The sequence below is a fragment of the Nilaparvata lugens genome, chromosome 1 (assembly GCF_014356525.2).
Source record: "Nilaparvata lugens isolate BPH chromosome 1, ASM1435652v1, whole genome shotgun sequence".
NCBI classification, from domain to species: domain Eukaryota; kingdom Metazoa; phylum Arthropoda; class Insecta; order Hemiptera; family Delphacidae; genus Nilaparvata; species Nilaparvata lugens.
This window is the reverse complement of record NC_052504.1, coordinates 41,104,956-41,126,682: the sequence shown is the minus strand read 5'-3', so window position 1 is coordinate 41,126,682 and position 21,727 is coordinate 41,104,956. Positions and strand designations below refer to the sequence as shown.

The window sequence follows — 21,727 nt, the reverse complement described above, 5'->3', positions numbered from 1 at the left end:
CCATCAAATCCATGTTTACAGATGTGCAAGGAGTGGTAAGAATAAATGGGAAGACATCCACCCCATTCTGCATGGAAAGGGAAGTGAGACAAGGCGATAGCTTATCCCCACTCTTATTCATAATATTTATGGACAAAGTGATGAAAACATGTCGGAGACGTTTTTAATAAACAAAGCATGATGTCGTGGGTTTCTTTAATAAAAGATTACTATAGTATTATGTTGGAGTACCTACCTCCTAAAGTTTTTAAATTACTTATTATAATGTTCAGAGTGCTGCATCACAGTACCAGAGTAACCAGAGTTTGAATCAGGATCTACATATAAGGCGAGTTTATGAGGGCTTCTGATGCCTCCTAACCAATACCAAGCAACCATGTGACTATCTTCTTTTTGTAGTTAGCAACACTGCATCCCTCAGCCTCTTTTATTTTGATTGGAAGATTGTGATGAAGTAGGTGGGCAAAACGAAATGGGTTGTTATCGACCGATGTAATGGTAGCTCTAGGTGTATTAAATCCTAAATTCAGCATATGTCTAGTGGGGTAATTATGGTGTAGCTGTGTAAAAATTTCTGTTCTGTACGATTTGATAAAAATAAGAAGAGTTTAAGAACAGGAAATTCGGTGTAGAGTTGTTCAGTAGGAAATCGGATATATTTATTTCGAATTATTTTGATGAGTGATCTCTGTGTGACAGCTAGTGGATGCAGCGCGGCGGCCGAGACTCCCTCCCACGCCAGGACACCATACTGGAGCAATGACTGCACGGATGCAAAGTAAACCGTCCTACACTGACCCACAGTCAGCACCCCTCCAAGCTGTGAATTTTTTAAGCCTGTTTTTAACTCCCTGAATGTGTGGAACCCAGGATAATTTATAATCAATTATTACACATAAATATTTTTATCGTTCCACACGCTCTATGACATTGCAGCCGCAGTCCACCGACTGCAGGTCACCACAGGAGGGCCAGCCGTCTCGGAGCAGGGTCACTGTCACTTCTGGAAAATATTGGCAGATGCTTGGTTTTTTCTATATTCAATGTCAAGGTATTCTGCTCCAACCAACGTTTGATTTTGACCAAGTGTGCCCCCCCTGTTCGTAAGCTTCATCCCATGTGCAGCCGGATGACACCACCGCCGCATCATCAGCGAAAAGGAACAACCTGCCACCCGTGGAAACCTTCTCTAAATTATTGATGTATATCAGGAACAAGAGCGGCCCCAGTGTACTTCCCTGAACCACTCCATAGTCGATTCCAGCCTTTTCACTGGTACTATGCCATTTATACTAACGTATTGGATGCGGTTCTCCATGTAGCTTATGAACCACTCCAACGATTTAACACCTATGTAATGCAATTTTAAAATCAACTTATGTCGATCTATGGAGTCGAATGCTTTAGCCAGGTCCAGGAAAGTAACCAGGACACGTCTCCAATCTCCTTAGCTATGTTTTTAGAAAACTCAAAAAATGCATGAGACGTGCTCCTGTCCTTTCTAAAACCGAACTGGAGATCTGATATTATTTTCTCACGCTCCAAGTAATCAGCAAGCTGTTATTTAACACATTTTTCAATGATCTTAGATAAGGCGCAAAGCAGAGAAATTGGTCTGTAATTAGATGTTAAGTTTTTTTGACCTGATTTATAGATTGGAACCACTTTGGCTATCTTACATGTTTTTGGAAATGTATTTGTGTTGAAACTGAAGTTAACTATATGAAGCAAGGGAATAATCAAAGTGACAATACTGTTTTTAATAAATTTTGATGGTATATTATCCCAGCCCGGCACCGAGTTGCCCTTAATGCTCCCTACCACCTCATAGCCAAGTCAATAAAGGTTTTTTCGATCCAAAAATTAAATAGAAGCCGACTCTTTTACCATCGATAGAACCCTCCCAGAGGGTCATTCTCCCAAAATTCCCAAGAAATCCCCTTGGAGCTTTTCCCCCTAGCCTCCCTCAAAGTTGAAAAATGCAGGTGATCACAGAAAATCAATTATCTCTGTACCCATTGATCGGAAACAGTTCTATTATATGCCATTCGATTCGTTACATTATGTACTACAATATTAGTTATATTCATTTTTCCAATAAAATTAACAGTTCTCTTGATAAAATAATATATGTAAAAATTTGGGGGTTTTCGATTTGATTTTTTTGTTTTCTTCGATAAACTTCACAGCAAGTAGTTTTAAAGAAAAATGAGCCGAATAATTAATGTAGCCACTCTCATTACAAATCCATTGATGTATATTGTTATGTATTTGCGATTCGATTTGACGCCGTGGAAGGGGAAACAGTCGACACGGAACTGTGCGGCTGACTCTCTTAGCCATAGTAAACAGTAAACTGGAAATCAATTATCTCTGTAACCATTAATCGGAAAAAATCAATCATATGTCACCTGAGAGGTAAATATAGTAAGAAAGTGAGAAGTGTAAAAGACAGCCAGAATAAGTTAAGAGTCAACATAAGGGAAGTGTTGGAGGTGTGGAGAGAGTTTTATGAGAGAAAATTCAAGGATGACAGACATACATTGAGAGACTGGCATGAGGAGGAGCAAGAGGATGAGCAGGAGAACATAGGATTTGAAGAGGTTGAGAGGGCCGTTAGTAGAATGAAAAATGGAAAGGCAGCAGGAGAAGACACAATAGTACCAGAGATGGTGAAAGCTGGAGGAAGAGGTCTCATAGTGGAAATAGCCAATCTTTTCCAAGCTATATGGCAAACAGAAAGAACCCCTGTTGACTGGCAAAGAAATATTCTGATTCCCCTGTTCAAGAAAGGAGACTCATCACTCTGTGAGAACTATAGAGCAATATGCCTGATCAGTGTTATAGCGAAATTATATTCCTCAGTTCTAGAGAGAAGGTTGAGATTGCATGTGGAGATGGAGTTGGGCCAGAAAGGCAGACGCAAGACCTGATTTTTTACCTAAGAACAATTCTAGATAAATGGATAAGTTGCGGCAAGAAAGCTTATTTAGCATTCCTGTATCTCCAAGCCGCTTTCGATCAGGTGCCAAGAGAAGAGTTATGGAGGGCACTCTGGAGAGTAAGGGAATTCCTCATAAATTGATACGGACCATCAAATCCATGTTTACAGATGTGCAAGGAGTGGTAAGAATAAATGGGAAGACATCCACCCCATTCTGCATGGAAAGGGAAGTGAGACAAGGCGATAGCTTATCCCCACTCTTATTCATAATATTTATGGACGAAGTGATGAAAACATGTCGGAGACGTTTTTAATAAACAAAGCATGATGTCGTGGGTTTCTTTAATAAAAGATTACTATAGTATTATGTTGGAGTACCTACCTCCTAAAGTTTTTAAATTACTTATTATAATGTTCAGAGTGCTGCATCACAGTACCAGAGTCAACAGAGTTTGAATCAGGATCTACATATAAGGCGAGTTTATGAGGGCTTCTGATGCCTCCTAACCAATACCAAGCAACCATGTGACTATCTTCTTTTTGTAGTTAGCAACACTGCATCCCTCAGCCTCTTTTATTTTGATTGGAAGATTGTGATGAAGTAGGTGGGCAAAACGAAATGGGTTGTTATCGACCGATGTAATGGTAGCTCTAGGTGTATTAAATCCTAAATTCAGCATATGTCTAGTGGGGTAATTATGGTGTAGCTGTGTAAAAATTTCTGTTCTGTACGATTTGATAAAAATAAGAAGAGTTTAAGAACAGGAAATTCGGTGTCGAGTTGTTCAGTAGGAAATCGGATATATTTATTTCGAATTATTTTGATGAGTGATCTCTGTGTGACAGCTAGTGGATGCAGCGCGGCGGCCGAGACTCCCTCCCACGCCAGGACACCATACTGGAGCAATGACTGCACGGATGCAAAGTAAACCGTCCTACACTGACCCACAGTCAGCACCCCTCCAAGCTGTGAATTTTTTAAGCCTGTTTTTAACTCCCTGAATGTGTGGAACCCAGGATAATTTATAATCAATTATTACACATAAATATTTTTATTTTCCACACGCTCTATGACATTGCAGCCGCAGTCCACCGACTGCAGGTCACCACAGGAGGGCCAGCCGTCTCGGAGCAGGGTCACTGTCACTTCTGGAAAAGATTGGCAGATGCTTGGTTTTTTCTATATTCAATGTCAAGGTATTCTGCTCCAACCAACGTTTGATTTTGACCAAGTGTGCCCCCCCCTGTTCGTAAGCTTCGTCCCACGTGCAGCCGGATGACACCACCGCCGCATCATCAGCGAAAAGGAACAACCTGCCACCCGTGGAAACCTTCTCTAAATTATTGATGTATATCAGGAACAAGAGCGGCCCCAGTGTACTTCCCTGAACCACTCCATAGTCGATTCCAGCCTTTTCACTGGTACTATGCCATTTATACTAACGTATTGGATGCGGTTCTCCATGTAGCTTATGAACCACTCCAACGATTTAACACCTATGTAATGCAATTTTAAAATCAACTTATGTCGATCTATGGAGTCGAATGCTTTAGCCAGGTCCAGGAAAGTAACCAGGACACGTCTCCAATCTCCTTAGCTATGTTTTTAGAAAACTCAAAAAATGCATGAGACGTGCTCCTGTCCTTTCTAAAACCGAACTGGAGATCTGATATTATTTTCTCACGCTCCAAGTAATCATCAGCAAGCTGTTATTTAACACATTTTTCAATGATCTTAGATAAGGCGCAAAGCAGAGAAATTGGTCTGTAATTAGATGTTAAGTTTTTTTGACCTGATTTATAGATTGGAACCACTTTGGCTATCTTACATGTTTTTGGAAATGTATTTGTGTTGAAACTGAAGTTAACTATATGAAGCAAGGGAATAATCAAAGTGACAATACTGTTTTTAATAAATTTTGATGGTATATTATCCCAGCCCGGCGCCGAGTTGCCCTTAATGCTCCCTACCACCTCATAGCCAAGTCAATAAAGGTTTTTTCGATCCAAAAATTAAATAAAAGCTGAATCTTTTACCATCGATAGAACCCTCCCAGAGGGTCATTCTCCCAAAATTCCCAAGAAATCCCCTTGGAGCTTTCCCCCCTAGCCTCCCTCAAAGTTGAAAAATGCAGGTGATCACAGAAAATCAATTATCTCTGTACCCATTGATCGGAAACAGTTCTATTATATGCCATTCGATTCGTTACATTATGTACTACAATATTAGTTATATTCATTTTTCCAATAAAATTAACAGTTTTCTTGATAAAATAATATATATGTAAAAATTTAGGGGGTTTTCGATTTGATTTTTTTGTTTTCTTCGATAAACTTCACAGCAAGTAGTTTTAAAGAAAAATGAGCCAAATAATTAATGTAGCCACTCTCATTACAAATCCATTGATGTATATTGTTATGTATTTGCGATTCGATTTGACGCCGTGGAAGGGGAAACAGTCGACACGGAACTGTGCGGCTGACTCTCTTAGCCATAGTAAACAGTAAACTGGAAATCAATTATCTCTGTAACCATTAATCGGAAAAAAATCAATCATATGTCATTCGATTCGTTAAATTAAGGACTACAATATTAGTCAAATTCATTTCCTCAATAAATCGAACAGTTTCCTTGATAAAATAATATAATGTAAAAATGTAGGGTTTTTTCGATTTGATATTTTGTTTTCTCTGATTAACTTCCAAGCAAGTAGTTTTAAATAACAATGTGACAAATAATTATTGTAGCCACATTCATTGCGAATCCATTTATGTATATTGTTATGTATTTGCGATTCAAGTTGACGCTGTGGAAGGGGAACAGCCGTCGCGGCTGACTCCCTTCTCCATAGTAAACAGAATAATACTGCTGTCTACATTGTATCTCATTTACACTATGGCGCTCGAAACAATTAATTTTGTCTATTGTTTTGACATGCGCTGTATATAGATTTTCACTTTTCAATACTCTAAAAAATATTACAATTTTCTTGATTTAACCATGCTCATGATAAAAATCAGGATTTCATTGTTTGCTCACAGAATTTATTACATTAATTTGAAGTGTGCCTTCTCCATTCAAGTCAGAGGTAACACAATTTGATAACTCTAGTTTCAGATATTGATGTTTTTGACGTGACAACATCTTATAAATTGGTTTGCCGGGTGACACTTCAAGAAACTGCTTTACGTTCCCACGTTATGCGCTCACAATGATAGTGAGTGAGAGCGTTCGTTTCGGTTCACGGTCGTCTGGAAAGAGCACGAATAGGATCAGTGGCGAGCAACGCAGCAGCAACCCGAAGGCATTCACCTGGAGAGAGAGTGAAATGGAGCAATCTCCTGCAACTGCGCCACTACTTAGTGAATAGGTTATGTGAATAAGTATAAGTGAATAGGTATAAGTGTAAGTATAATAGGTATAAGTGAATAGGTTATGTTGTAGTAATCACAATGTTGTGGTAGTTTTCAATCACAAAAGAAGTAAAAATAATCGTTTCTCAGCCAATAATAATTTGTTTAACTTGAAAAAATGAGCACGACTTGCTTTGTAAAAAATTGAATCAAGCGAAGTTAGCCCACCTAAGAGCTAAAGAGACAGAGTGATTTTGTTGAGGATGTGTGAAGGTAAAAATAAAATTTTGTTAATATGAAATTTAGTGCGAGATTCTTTGTATTAATTAATGTTTTAAATATAATTCTTTGTATAAATAAATGTTTTAAATTGTTACTATTATTTCATCCTTCTTCCTACTATAGGAATGAATATTCACATTAAAATTATTTTACCACTCAAAGTCGTTGTCATGTAAAACTTTTGCCCGTATACCAACTTTACAGGCAACTATGCAATTTTTTCAATGAAGTTTCATGATATATTTTATGTCCGACTCCTTCATCATAACCTTATTTTGTGAAAAATGAAGATTCAAAATTTCTTTTCATAGCTTTACTTGTGTTTTATCTTGTTTCATCACTCTTTATAATTTAAACACTTGATAATGGAATGAATATCATCAGATCACGTGAACAAAAAAAAATAAAAGGGTGGGCCTACCTGAGATACTATATGATAACACTTTACTCCTGATAAATTTAAAATTTTCAAGCTGAAAGTAGATTAATTTGTTGCACATTCGGTTCAAATATTTACAAATGTTACCAAATATTACCAATATTATCACATATAGTGAGAATGAATTACTCTGAAGCTTTCTATTCTCACTAAACATGAAGAGGCAATACCAAGCCAGAATCGCAGTTCCGTTCAAATCAGAGCTTTAAAATTGATGCTATGTAACTATGGATGTTATCCCCATCTCACAATTTCCCTATTTATCCTTTTCCTGATTCAGAATAAAGTAGTTGATCTCTATAATCACAAAAATCAATGTACAGTACATATAATAAAAAGTAAAATAAAAAAAATTCTAGTAATAATGCAACTTTTTCTAGGTACGAATTTCAAGGCTCATAAAATGACTTTTTCTCAATCACAGGCAGAAATTCCAATGATCATCATAATAGTAATTTAATGAAAATTGTTTGTATTGTACATTGTTCGACGAAAGATAAGCTACATCTTTAAGGTAATCAACGTATTTAGGATTATCATGTTTATGAATGAAAGCGAGACTGTGATAGAAGATTAGTCAAACTGAAATATAAACATTATATACAATGCATATTTCTGATCAACTATAATTACAAATGATAGTATCAAGCCGAAATGAATTGAGCAACTGAATTTCAAAGTTAGTATCCACTGTTCAAATTGCACTGTGATTTCCTTTTACTTCCAAATGGATTGAATTGCCTCACTCTTCAACGTAACAATATTGTAAAAAAAACCAGTGGAATGTGAACGTCATCCAAATAACATTTGAATTTCAATTTTTAGATCATGAAATTCATAAAAAACTAATTCTTGAGAGAATAGTGATGAATTGCAAACAGTGCAAGTAACATTGATACAAAGCGATACAATGAAAATCAACATCGATTAATTTAATACTGGACTAATCAAATTTATATTACCGTTAATTTATATTATTTATAAAGCTTATAAAATGTAAAAACAACATTTTAAATTTTCTCTACTGGAGCAGAACATCGATAGAAAATAAAGAAGATCCCATTATAAGCAGAATATACTTGTGTACTAGAATTCACTTGAACTAACTCATCGCTTCAACCCTTCAATGATCACAATGAACTAGAATGGTATAAAAGCCATGAAATTGATATCAGGTACATTTTCCAAATAGCTTACCCAACTAAATCTGTGAATGCTAAGTCATAAGAAATCAAGTTCAATAGATTCAATTTGAATGCTTCAAATAGAAAATGATCTATTCTTTTGGTGCCCTAATCAAAATCAATTTCAATCAACATTATCAACATAAAGAAAAGCTTCTGCCAACCTTGTGTAATGAATGACAAGATGCGAGTGGAGGTGAAAAATCGATATGTTAACAAAAATAATAGAAGATGAAGAATCATCTTTCAATTAATATTATACGGTAGGGTACTTTGTGGTTAAATGTGAAACACTTTCATGATTTTCCTACCTTTTATGCTCGCTTACTCTTCCTTAATTTGTATGTTTGCATGGCTCTCATCTTTAGAATCTACTGAATTTTCATATTGGACTGTCTAAATAATGTAGATTCAACTAGTAAGAACGGAAGACAAGCTACTTTACAGAGAGAATCAAAGAAAGTTTCAACTCAACAAGCCCAATGTATAAATTTTTTGTGCCTCAGCCGTCATATATATTTGGCTCAACTGAAGAAATATTATCAACCTGGCTTGGAGAATATTAACTGTAGAAAACAGCAAACACTGCACGCTATGATTTTCAGGAAATTGCCACTGTTAACACTATTGTAATCTATGATTTATCTCAGTTTTTGACATTTATAACTTATGATAAATTTTAGCATAGAATTATGATCATACACACATATTTTAAATATGTATTATATTATGTAATAGTAATGTGAATATTTTATCGGTTGCAAACAATATCTTTGTCTGTTATAGAATGCATGATTTAGCACATATATAACAACAAAATGATTTTAGAGAATTAAATAATGTGAAAATTAGTTTCATCGCATGTCAAAACAATAGACAAAATTGATTGTTTCGAGCGCCATAGTGTGAATAAGATGCAACTTGGGAAGCAGTAGGCCCACTACAACTGTATTTTACTGTTTACTATAGTGAAGAGAGTCAGCCACGCCGTACCGCGTCGACTGTTTCCCCTTCCACAGCGTCAAATCGAATCGCAAATAAATAACAATATACATCAATGGATTGGCAATGAATGTGGCTACATCAATTATTTGACTAATTTTCTTTAGATTATTTGCTTCGAAGTTAATCGGAGAAAACAAAAATCAAATCAAAAAACCCCTACATTTTTACATATATATTACTTTATCAAGGAAACTGTTTGATTTATTGAGGAAATGAATACGACTAATATTTTAGTCCATAATGTAACGAATCGAATGACATATGATACAATAGACAAAACAATAGACAAAATTAATTGTTTCGAGCGCCATAGTGTAAATGAGATACAATGTAGACAGCAGTATTATTCTGTTTACTATGGTGAAGGGAGTCAGCCGCGACGGCTGTTTCCCCTTCCACAGCGTCAACTTGAATCGCAAATACATAACAATATACATCAATGGATTCGCAAGGAATGTGGCTACAATAATTATTCGTCACATTGTTATTTAAAACTACTTGCTTGGAAGTTAATCAGAGAAAACAAAATATCAAATCGAAAAACCCCTAAATTTTTACATATATATTATTTTATCAAGAAAACTGTTAATTTTATTGGAAAAATGAATATAACTAATATTGTAGTACATAATGTAACGAATCGAATGGCATATAATAGAACTGTGTCCGATCAATCGTTACAGAGATAATTGATTTCCCGTGTTTACCTGCATTTTTCATGTTTTAGGGGGCTGGGGCGGAAAGCTCCAAGGTGATTTCTTGGGACTTTTGGGAGAATGACCCTCTGGGATGGTTCTATCGATGGTGGGAAATTCAGCTTTTATTTAATTTTCGGATCGAAACTGCTTTTTTGGACCTTCATTGACTGGGCTATCAATAAGCTCCTGCCGTGTACTGGCCGTAGCCGGAACATAGAATCAGCGGCGTGGTCAGCGTCGTCCACCTCGAGTGGACCGGCGGGGTCGAGAGCCTCAGCCAGCCTGCGACCGACTGATACATAATACCTATTGAACTCATTACCTATTTGTTTGATATCTTGGGAAGAGAGGGGTGCAGTGTTACTATGTCCCTCAAATGCATTCAAGGGAAATTTAGATTTGCCTGCAGGCCGTACCGCAGCATCGTTAACAATGACCCAGAATTTCCTAGGGTCCCCGTTAGATTCTTGTATTTTATTTTTATAATAATCAAATTTCGCGCGTTTGATTAATGATTTCAATGTATTTCTATATCAGTTGATTCAAATACTCTTTGCCAGGTTTCGTTTTTAAGGGAATCTGTTATATTTGGCCAGTTTATCACTGGCCAATCACATTCACAGTTTATCACATTGTGAACTCAGGAAGCATTGAGAGAATAACTCACACACTTTTTATTTCGGTGCACTCCCAGAATGAAGGTGATTCGATGCATGCATTGAGGAGGAGAAGCAACGAGTGCTCAGAGGCTTTCCAATTTTCATACCTGAACAATGGACGCCTTTAATTACATTGCCAAAAAAACTGGTAGACTAAACAGTGTTTCTGAATTGGAAACCAAGGAAGTTTTGGATTTAAAAAACTATAATCCACAATGGGCAATAATTTCATTACAACAGTAGAAAGAGAAAGAGTAATGTGGAGTGATATGAAAATTATTGAATATCGAAAAAACAGCCTTCATAGCTTATTCGTGAAAGTTAGCTACGAAGACAAAGATTTCAAATAGATTTGTATCCTTGGAAGGAAAAAAATCGATGAATTTGCTACAAGGTCCCACCATTGATTAGTGAGCAGAAGAAGAGGGATCTTGTAGCTTTGTGTAGTGATTATCTGTTTCCTGCCATTTATCATGAATATAGTGAGCTGAGATCAGACTAGTTTAAATTCATGAAATAGTAATTTTACTCTATCTACTAGCTTGTTAATAAAGAAAAACACGCATTTATTCATAATTTTCTACCATGTTTCTTCAGCTCAACTCAAAAATATAAGTCCAATACTTGATGCAAGAGTATCGTAACTCAAAATTTCCGTATCTACGTATAGAAAATTCAATATTTTGAAATCACTTTGAATTCAATTTTTCTTTATCGTTTTCAACATCATATAATATTGTTTTCGTAGTAGAATAGATTAATTACTATAATAATAATTTAAAGTTGAGTCTGAGACTCAAAACTTCAAACTCACTTCTCCCACAAAACAGATTTTTTGAGATACGATACTCATGTTCTGGGGGTGCGATATATAGAAAAGTATAAATTGGTATACCAATGATCCTCATATAAATCCACTTTTTAGAGCAATTATTGTAGTTTTATGTCATAATGCATACCCACAAGGGGTAAGTTTGAAATCTTAAATGTAATAGGTTGATAAGATCTGTACTTGATTATGAGAATGACTAGCGTATAAAAGCAATGTTCTCTATGCATAAAAATTAAAATTTGCAAAAAAGAATCATAATGCCAATGTTCTACACGAACAAAGCGTGAACACCATTTTTAGTGAAATCCACATAGCAACAAGTGTTAGCAACATAACTATTCCTCCAAATGGTCAGGGTAGTATGAGTCCATCCATTTATCTGCTTTATGAAGGCCAGTATATTTCTAGAGTATGTGAGACATAAGTGCCTATTTAACTTATTACAGTTGATTGAGAGGGCTGTATATTGAATTTTTATTTATGTGGATGTAAATTAGAAGAGTTTTTACGTAAAAACTGTCGTAATGATGAGTGCAATAGAAGCATACTGTTGAAAATAAATGAGTAATAACGCGGATCCAAAAAGTAAATAGATATTCAAAATGGGAATTTAAATAAATTGTGAAAAAATTAAATGTGAATAAGAATGAAGAAAATGGTAAAAATTATTCAAGATGATAAGTGTATTATACACTGAGAATTATTAAAAAAGAATAACATAAAATTATAATAATGAATGGAGGAAAAATCAACTATTAGTCTAAAAAAGTGCCTTATGCATATTCTCATGAGGTTTATCTATCCAAAGGAGGATTTCAGTTTTGTATTGACTCTGAACAGTCAATAGATAACCTGAAAGCCACACGCTCTTGTGGACCTGATGGAGTGCCAGGATATATAATAAAAGGATGTAAGGATATACTCACTAAACCCTTGAAATTCATCTTCAACTTGGCTCTAAAAATCAAATAAATATACTATAAAATGAAAAGTTGCTAGGATAACACCCATCCACAAATCTGGTGCTTAAAATATAATCGGAAACTTTTGACCGATTGCTATTTTGAACTCATCAAACAAGGTATTTGAGTATATACTTTACAGTAGAGTATTCAATCACGTATAGCCTGTAATCTCTCCTTTTCAATATGGGTTCATGCCTTCCCGATCAACGGTTACTAATTTGTTGCAGTTTTCCCAATCTGTTTCCTCTGAGCTAGATGTAGAAGGTCGCGTCGATGTAATTAATTTATTTAGATTATAGAAAAGCATTTGATACAGTTAAAAGTACTTTTGAATAAGATGAGAGGTTTCGGACTGTCTGAAAGTCTTATTACATTTTTTAAAAGTTATCTCTATGATAGGAATTCTTATGTATTATTAAAAAATCAGAGGTCTCTTGATTTCACCAACACATCAGGTGTCCCTCAGGGATCAAATCTTAGCCCATTATTGTTTTTATTACTAATAAAATGATCTTCCTGATTACATTGAAAAGTCCGGTATTCTGCTGTTTACTGATGATGTTAAGCTCTACAAACCTAAATATGATATTCATTATTGTGCCTTCTTGCAGTGGGATTTGGACGGTGTTCAGAGGTGGTATGAAGTGAATAAATTAGAAATCAATATTTCAAAAAACCAAGTTCATGATCTTTACCCGCCAAAAAAATCCTAGACAGTACAGTTATAAAATAAATGATATTTTTCTGGACAGAGTAACGAGTATGAGAGACCTGGGGGTCCTGATAGACCCAGCACTTCAATACAGGGATCATTAGGCTCATGTCATGAATTCGGCCAATAGATCACTAGGGTTTATTTTTCGTAATTGTAAGCCCTTTACTAGATAGGAGGACATATTGAATATTTATAATGCGACAGTGAGGAGCAAGCTAGAGTATGCAGAACTTGTTTGAGAGCCCTCACAGAGCACTGCCGTTAATGATTTGGAGATTATTCAATTTAAATTATTAAGGTATCTCTATTTCAAAAAGTACAATACATTTTGTCCAATAGCTTTTTCCACTGAAACCTTAAGGTCAACATTTAAAGTCCAAAAATTGAAAACCAGAAGATCCATTAGAGCATTAATGTTATTATATGAAATTCTAAATAGTAATATATTCATGCCAGATTTCATTAATTTGTTAAATTTTCATGTTCCATGCAATAGACCAAGACTTAATGTGCTATTTCAAATACCGTTTGTCAGAACCGCTCACCATTTCAATTCTTACCTAAATATAACAGTAGACTAAACCCATTCCTTGACCCCTTCTATGACTGCTACAATACATTCAAAGAATCTTGTGAAAAATAATGCTGCTCAATTGATGAATAAAATATTATCTTTGAGCTCTACTAACTCTCTTTTTTTCAAATGTTTCTTCTTTCTATATGTATCTTTCATCCTATACCCCTTTACTAACTTTCCGGAATCTAACCCAAATATTCTGATCTGATCTTATAAGTTATACTGAATCGTGAATATTTTATGAAGTGCGATATTATTTTCTTTTTTTCTTTTTTTTTTTGTATGTTAATTGTAATGTTATACTATCATATATGTCATTAAGGCTCGTACTGGAGTTTGTCTGTGAGCCTTTCTATGTTTTCTTGGAATAAATAAATAAGCAGTGGCTAGTTCAGTATTAGAAAAGTAATTTTCAAAGAAATTAATTTTATGTACTCTACTTTTTTTCTAAAAACGAAATTGATTTGAATCAAATTGATATTCTGAATGGATATACCAGTACTGAATAGATTGTAATCAGTTTCAATTAACCATTCCATAGTAGTTTTGGAAGCAATTAGAAACTCAAACTCAACTTCATCTTAGAAATTGAACAAATGTGATTAATATTTTTCCCAAGTGCAATCGACCTACTAAACGTACAACTAATACAAAACTATGTACTAAAAGGACAGTAGTGAGAAAGAGATAACAGAGTACAATAATAATCTTACAGCTATTCACACTAATGATACTACAGTAAGATACACGGTATAAAGACACTCCCTCATAACATTGGATTGCTTTTCATGTCTGTCATTAGACAAAGCAGATAGCTCTATCCTGAAGCAGATATTCTACCTGCGTACCTTTGCCAAATCGTTCATATGTTACAGAGAAATAACTTAAATTACCAAAATATTTAATCCCAATTATGAAAATGTATTATTGAATCATTAGAAGATATTCATTATTGGTGAATATAATTGAGATATAAATTGATCATTATTAACATGAATTAACAATAAATATCATATCAGATATTTATACCGTGATAGCATGAATCACAGCTACGTACTACAGAAGAAACGGAAAAATGACAACACTGCGTTCCCATAGTTCCACTGACTTTAAAACGTGGATCTCACAATATAATATACCATTATTTTATAGTGTCTACTTACAGCTTGAACTACCCTTGAAACTGTCAGCATTGGTAGAATATTCCATGGTGTAGGGCGTTTATGTCGCAACTTTTACTGTTATCTCAAACCGATTACTATCGAATTTTACTGTTTTGACCGGGTAAGAGTGTATGAACGGCACAATATGAGAGACTACCAGCGTCATAAAGCTTCACAGGAAAAAATTACGTGGACTATCAGCTTGAGATGACAGTAAAAGTTGCGACATAAACGCCCTATACCATGGGATATCTACTTATGCTATTGTTTCTCTATTGTAGAATGGAGTAAAAGTGGAGGCAATTGGAAACAATAGTTCAAACCCAATCTAAACAGCTTAAACTTAACCAATAAATAGTTAGATAATGTAATAGTAAATGTAATCAATAAATAGGAATGAACTGGAATCTCACTATATTAGCACGAATTGTCACGGCATGAGAAGAGTGGACACTGTGATGTTGCCTTGTAGCGTGGCGGTGACACAGGTGCCACATTGACTGCCATTGGACCAGTCGCACACCACAGTCGGCGACGAATGTCCTCCAAGCTGCACCACTCCGCTCAATCCCAAACTGCTTATCTGCCAATACAGAAACGGTTTTTTTCAATACTAGACTGAGCCTGTACGTTAAGTGCTGTAAATGCACTTTCAAAAAAATCTGGTGTGGCACACTCACACAACTTTCCTTGCCGTTAAGAAAATTGATCACCTGACGCACACACACACACACACACACACACACACACACACACACACACACACACACACACACACACACACACACACACACAGACCAATACCCAAAAACCACTTTTTCGGACTCAGGGGACCTTGAAACGTATAGAAATTTAGAAATTGGGGTACTTTAATTTTTTTTCGGAAAGCAATACTTTCCTTACCTATGGTAATAGGGCAAGGAAAGTAAAAATAAGAACGGATTCTTACCAAATGTCATGATTTTTCAATGAAATCTCAGTTTTAAATCGAGACGTCATGATTTTTATAAAATAATGATTTTTTGGTTTTGAAATAAAGCCATATGTTTTCTACTTTCCTTGTCCTATTGCCATATGTGAGGAAAGTATTGCTTTCCAAAAAAATTAAGGTAACCCAAAAATTTCTAAATTTCTATACGTTTCAAGGTCCTCTGAGTCCAAAGAAGTGATGTTTGGGTATTTGTGTGTGTGTGTGTGGTGTGTGTGTGTGTGTGGTGTGTGTGTGTGTGGTGTGTGTGGTGTGTGTGTGTGTGTGTGTGTGTGTGTGTGTGTGTGTGTGTGTGTGTGTGTGTGTGTATGAGTGTATGTGCGTCTGTGTACACGATATCTCATCTCCCAATTAACGGAATGACTTGAAATTTGGAACTTGAGGTCCTTCCCCTATAAGAATCCGACACGAACAATTTCGAACAAATGCAATTCAAGATGACGGTGAAACTGCGAGGAAATAGAGTTTCCACAGATAACAATTGTTGATTATTTAGACTTCTAGAACACTCAAGACTAATAGCAATAACTTGATAGGACACCTGAAAAATGTATTTATTCTGATTGCAATTAGTTGACTGCTGAGCAATTAGCTGAGTAAAAATTTGGGACTCTATATGTGCTTAGCAGGCATGTTCTACCGTTATTGGCCAGCCTACTAGTTAGTAGCGAAAATTGATTGGAAAGAAGAGGAGCATTACCTGATGAATGTTAGCGGTGGAGTGCGACGAGCAGACGAGAATGTGGTTGCCGGACTGGTCGAGACAGAAGCTCTGCGTGAGTGGGCCGGTGATGGCGGCGGCGGGGGTGACGGGTGTCTCATTGAGGACGGCGTCCCACACTGGCGCAGTCGACGTGGACTGCGTCAAACTGTGACGACACAGCTTGTTGTCGGCGCCCAGCGAGTAGCAGTAGTTGTGATCAGGCGTCAGCTGCAACGCATGCACTGCGCCCAGGTGCACACTCCACGAGTTGATGCACTCCGAGTTCCTGACATCTATTGTGCGCACCGTCCCGTCCGAGCATCCAACCATCAGCAGCTGGCCGTTATGGTTGTAAGTGCAGCAGTTCGCCACCAGGCTCACCCCGCCCAAGCCCAGGCTCAGCGTTCGCTCCGGCTTTCTCGTCTTAATGTCGAACAAAACCAGTTTCCCTTGGTTCTGATTGGTGACACAGGCACACACAAAGGTAGAATCCGAAGGGCTACAGCATAAACTGATAATTCTGGAAAAAAGAAGCCTGATCAGGTGAAAAATGTATAACACTACAGCCTAAATGAATCAATAATCTCATTGAAAAAGAATAGTCTTAAAAATATACATTAACGGCTGAACACGTGAAGAGATAACACTAAAGAATATAATCTTATAAATAAGAAAATCCACCTACTCTACTATGGCAAGCCATGTAATGTAGGTTTCAAATTTGAGTTGTCAGGTTAGTTAGTGCTATACTATAACATTGTTTATTTTCTTGTTTACATTATCATAAAAATCAAAGTACTTTTTTTAAGATACATTTTTAATATTTGTTAAAAATTGTACTTTTTTCTCATGTATGATAACTTTGATAACTTTCTCACTTTTTTCTCATTTATTTTTTATTTTTATGTGAATAAATTATATTACTATTAATATTAAAGTTCACATCATTTTTTTTGAACAGAGTAAATGTGTTTAAGAAACATAAATGACCGTTTTTTTCTACTTCAGCTTTCTATTTTTAAATAAAACCAAATAAACAGGATTGGGCAATGAAGTATGAATAATTGCAGTTACACACTCATTTTTAAACGAAAGACAAAACTTTTTCATCTGGTTTTCATCCAAAATTTCCGACCTGGAATTAAATACATGTGCTAAAGTGTACCCCGTGCACTAGGAGCTCGAAAAGTTTCTGCACTTTTCGGGGTCGGAACCGCGTCGCGCCGCGCTCCTAGGTCAGGTCGGAAAAAATCCGCGCTCGGGTAACTTCGTGAGGGCTCGGCTGTTTCCGACCTCTGCTTTAGTAAACAGCCTGCTGTTCTGTGGTCTTCCAGTTCACATTCTAAACAATTACCTACGAAAACGGTAAGTTAATGGGATGTACCAATATTTTCTCTTTTTCCCTTGATAGCTCCTCTCTCTCTCTCTGCTTCATCCACAACTGCCAAAAATAACATTTTTCATCTGAGTCATCCATCACTCACGTCTACCACTTTATCACAACCTCAAATTAGAACTGACTTCAATTAGAACTCTTAACTTCAACAATTATGTCTTAATTCAAATAGACAAGTGTGCGTCACGACTAAAACGGCACCGCGCCGCGCCGCGCTCCTAGTCACCTTCCATTTTCCGCTCTCCTGCGCGCCGCGCCGCTCCACCGACCTAGTTCACGCTCACCTTTATATTGTCATTTTGATAAATGGAGAGGAAAAAGTTTCAATTTTTATTGATTACACACAAAAATAACAACTTTGAAATAGCGTTCGCTTTTTGTTCTTACATTCCTGTAGACGTCGTGGAAAGTTGCCATAATCCTCTGGGGCGTTGCAATCGGTATCGAACGATTTTCTTGTGTAATTATTTCACTCGTGCTTCAAGTGTACTTGTTTGCTCACGTTTACACGTGCTTTTTTGTAGCCCATGATAAATAGTCACATGGTGATCGTTCTGATAACTGAAGAGGCCACTCCACATCTCCACGCAACGAAATGAGGCGTCCAGGGTAAGGCCGGTTACAGAGCTCAACCGACCGTCAGTGCGTACGTCAGTCGCGCTTGTCTTTTCCATAGAGATTCCATGTATCCGTACAGAGCAGGACTGACGGCACGCACGCGCACGGTCAGGACCATGCGTTTTATACAGTGTACGAATACCATCGGTCGAGCTCGTGCGCATCCGTTCCATCGGTCGACTGACGCGCTATTGAAACAAATAGAATCTTTAGAGCTGTACTGATCAGTAGCCCGATCGCAACATAACCAATGTGCTGACACCTCTGCCCGACAATCAGCTGATATTGGATTGAATAGCATAATGAATGAATTCAATTAATAGTCTCATATTTGAATGCAGAGTTTTTCTATACATTTCTTCAATCATTTCTAATTTTTTTATTGGAAAAATCATATATTATTAATATTATCTACATTTATTTGATCCGTAGTTCAAAGTGACTGCAAGTATTCCCAATGGTGATACAAGCTCGAAATAACTCATCAAAATTTCTGATGGAGATTCTGAGGTAGTTGAGAAATGTATCTTCACCCCAAGCAATGATGTATATAATGGTACTAAATTCCCTTGGAAATGCTCTTTGGGCGACCATCGGGTGAACTTGATATCTACGTCTTTTAATCTTCCGTTTACGTAGATAATAAGCTGCAATTAAACAATCTATAAAGGCGTACATTTTGTGAGTCAGAAAAACTGATGTATGGTCAGGATGGTGCATATGCACTGACGGTCGGTCGAGCTCTGAATGTGTAAAACTGATTCATCGATGCGTACGATCAGGATGGTACATACGCACTGACGGTCGGTCGAGCTCTGTAACCGGCCTATGTCTGTCTTATAAATCTAATAGCTTATTTTGATGTATGACACGATAGAACGATTCACTATTGAGGTTGATATGTTATCAATATTCTCAATTGTGGCAGAAAAATCATGCAGCAGTCTTAGATAACGATCTGAATATTGACAGGGACGTTTTCTCGAGAAATGTAAGGGCCAACAATAAAGTTTTAGTAATTCCACACCAAACGGTCAATTATTCACCATTGCTACAAGAACAACAATAATTACTAAACGAAAGCTCCAATCTTTATCAATCAGTATTTCATCCACGACAGATAAGGCAAGGTTATCTCTTGAACGGGACTTCACATAACGTCTGTAGAATAAAATGACTTCCTTTATTTTCCCTAGAGAGCGATGTTAGGGCGCAGTTGGCCCTTTCCTACGCTCAACTCTATTTTACATTATAACAATATAAAATACTAGCCGCCGGCAGGCGAGCGAGGCGAGACCCCCCCTGGAGTCCCGGCTGGATCATCCAGAATAGGATCAGCAGTTTCCATTTGAACTTGTTTCCTTCCGTCAACAAGTCAAAAGAGACTCTTTGAATTATGTAGTGTAGGATTGCAAAAATCTTTATTTGTATCATAATTAATGAATATTTCGTTATTTCTTGATTGGAGACTTTATTAAGATATAACGAGAATTATTCTAATAGTTCTTTGAAATTTGAAAAAGGAGTGATGTGGAGAAATTAACAAACATCCATATCTAACCCTCTCTACTATGAATTTACTAGAGAAATGTAAATAAAGCATTGAAAACTCAATGAAAATCTTGAGAAAAGAAACCCTCCAATTTAACACCACCATTATGTTTATGTTTTTGAAGGGACGGATTCAAAGATCCAAAGGTTCAAAGAACCTCACACGTCAACCGAAGCTTATTGTGTCCCAAGTATGTTAGTTAGGCAAAACAACTCCTGTGTCCTTTACAAGGTCCAGGAGTTTTTTCCCTACACTAACATCCCATTCCTCACCTGGTTGCTTGCAGCCAAACAGAGCCCTTCTTCTAGTCTCAAGTCTTTCGCAATCCAGTATGATATGTTTGGCAGTCTCTTCAGACTGATTAAAAAGCCTACACATCTAGCTTTCATTTCTGAGTCAAATTTTGTGGGGATGTTTCCTGAAGTGGCTGTGTCCAGTTATCAGGGCAATCAACTGCTTGACCTGACTCACCAGCCAGCTGGTGAAGCGAGGGCTTGCGTCTGCCAGCAGCCTTTTTCCAAGTGCTTGACCCTGCCATTGCTGGTGATGTAAGTCCCTGGACTATTTACTTATTGTATGGAAGGCAGTTGTTTTGCTTATGCCACAGCTTGGATCTGGCATACTGGAGTACCGCTTAGCAAGCTCATCTGCACGCTCGTTACCTTCTATGCCTACATGGCCAGGTACCCTTGGGAACCAAGATGCAGAGAGTTGCGTGTGGCAAGCCTGCTGAATGTTTTGTGGCACTCCCACACCAATTAAGACTTTATTTTATTGGAGTCAAGAGCCTTGAGGGCTGCCTGAGCACCACCATTATTCAGGTAAAACTGTGTACACTTTCGAATTCATTTGTTCCTGAAAACCCTCGAAAAACCTACGCCAAAACCAAAAAAAAAATTAGACGGACCTATGTACCAAATGTGAACGATTTGTGTCTATAAGATGATGAAAAAGCTGAAGAATAAAAAAAAGACAATTTTGAGCGTAACTTCGGCAAAGTATTAAAGTCCTCTCAACATAAGATATTTAGACCCTATCTGAACCTCTGTTCCTAATTTGAATGTTTTCTGGCAATTTGGTCTTGTAAAAGCTGTGAAAACGCTTTAAAACCCCTATTTTGGCCGTGGACTATTTCAAAGCCCTTCTGATAAAATATTTTGCCATCTCAGCTAAACCTTTGTATCAAATTTGAATAAATATTTTCTATCAATAATTTAAAAAAGTGAGAATACACAGAAAACGCCGTTTTTGGGAGTATATTCGAAAAAATATCGAAGTCCTCTTCTCGCAAAATTTCTAAACCTTTGAACTAAATTTGAATGTTTTCTGTCAATCTGTTATTGAAAAAGCTAGAACGCAGATTTTGGGTGAATGTTATGGCGTTATTCCAAAGCCCTTTCAATACAACATTTGAACATCTCAGATGAACCTGTTTACCAAATTTGAACATTTTTTGAAAGAAATGAGAAGTCGCAGAAAATACTGGAAAACGCTGAAAATCCCGCTAATTGAGATGTCTTCTGAAGAAATCTGAAAAATGTCTTTACCCTAGCTGAACAACTGTACAAAATTTGAACATTTTCTCTCAATTGGTTATTGAAAAATATGAGAAATGCAGAAAAACGCTAGGAAAACGCAGTAGAACCGCCTATT

At 36.6% G+C, this 21,727-nt stretch overlaps 1 protein-coding gene across 3 annotated transcripts in view; it reads right to left on the bottom strand.

Moving 5' to 3' along the window:
- Positions 1–21,727, bottom strand: part of LOC111063741 (WD repeat-containing protein 91) — a 117,371-nt gene that overhangs the window by 38,437 nt on the left and 57,207 nt on the right. For 2 of the 3 annotated variants that reach the window (XM_039434098.1, XM_039434107.1), the window contains exons 11-12: positions 16,506–17,028; positions 15,231–15,400 (exon numbers count right to left, since the gene is read on the bottom strand). In XM_039434098.1, coding sequence (XP_039290032.1) covers positions 15,248–15,400; positions 16,506–17,028 — 676 coding nt within the window. In that variant the 3' untranslated portion in view covers positions 15,231–15,247. Of the gene's footprint in view, positions 1–12,766; positions 15,401–16,505; positions 17,029–21,727 lie in introns of those variants that run through there. The other variant, XM_039434096.1, reaches the window with a different exon arrangement.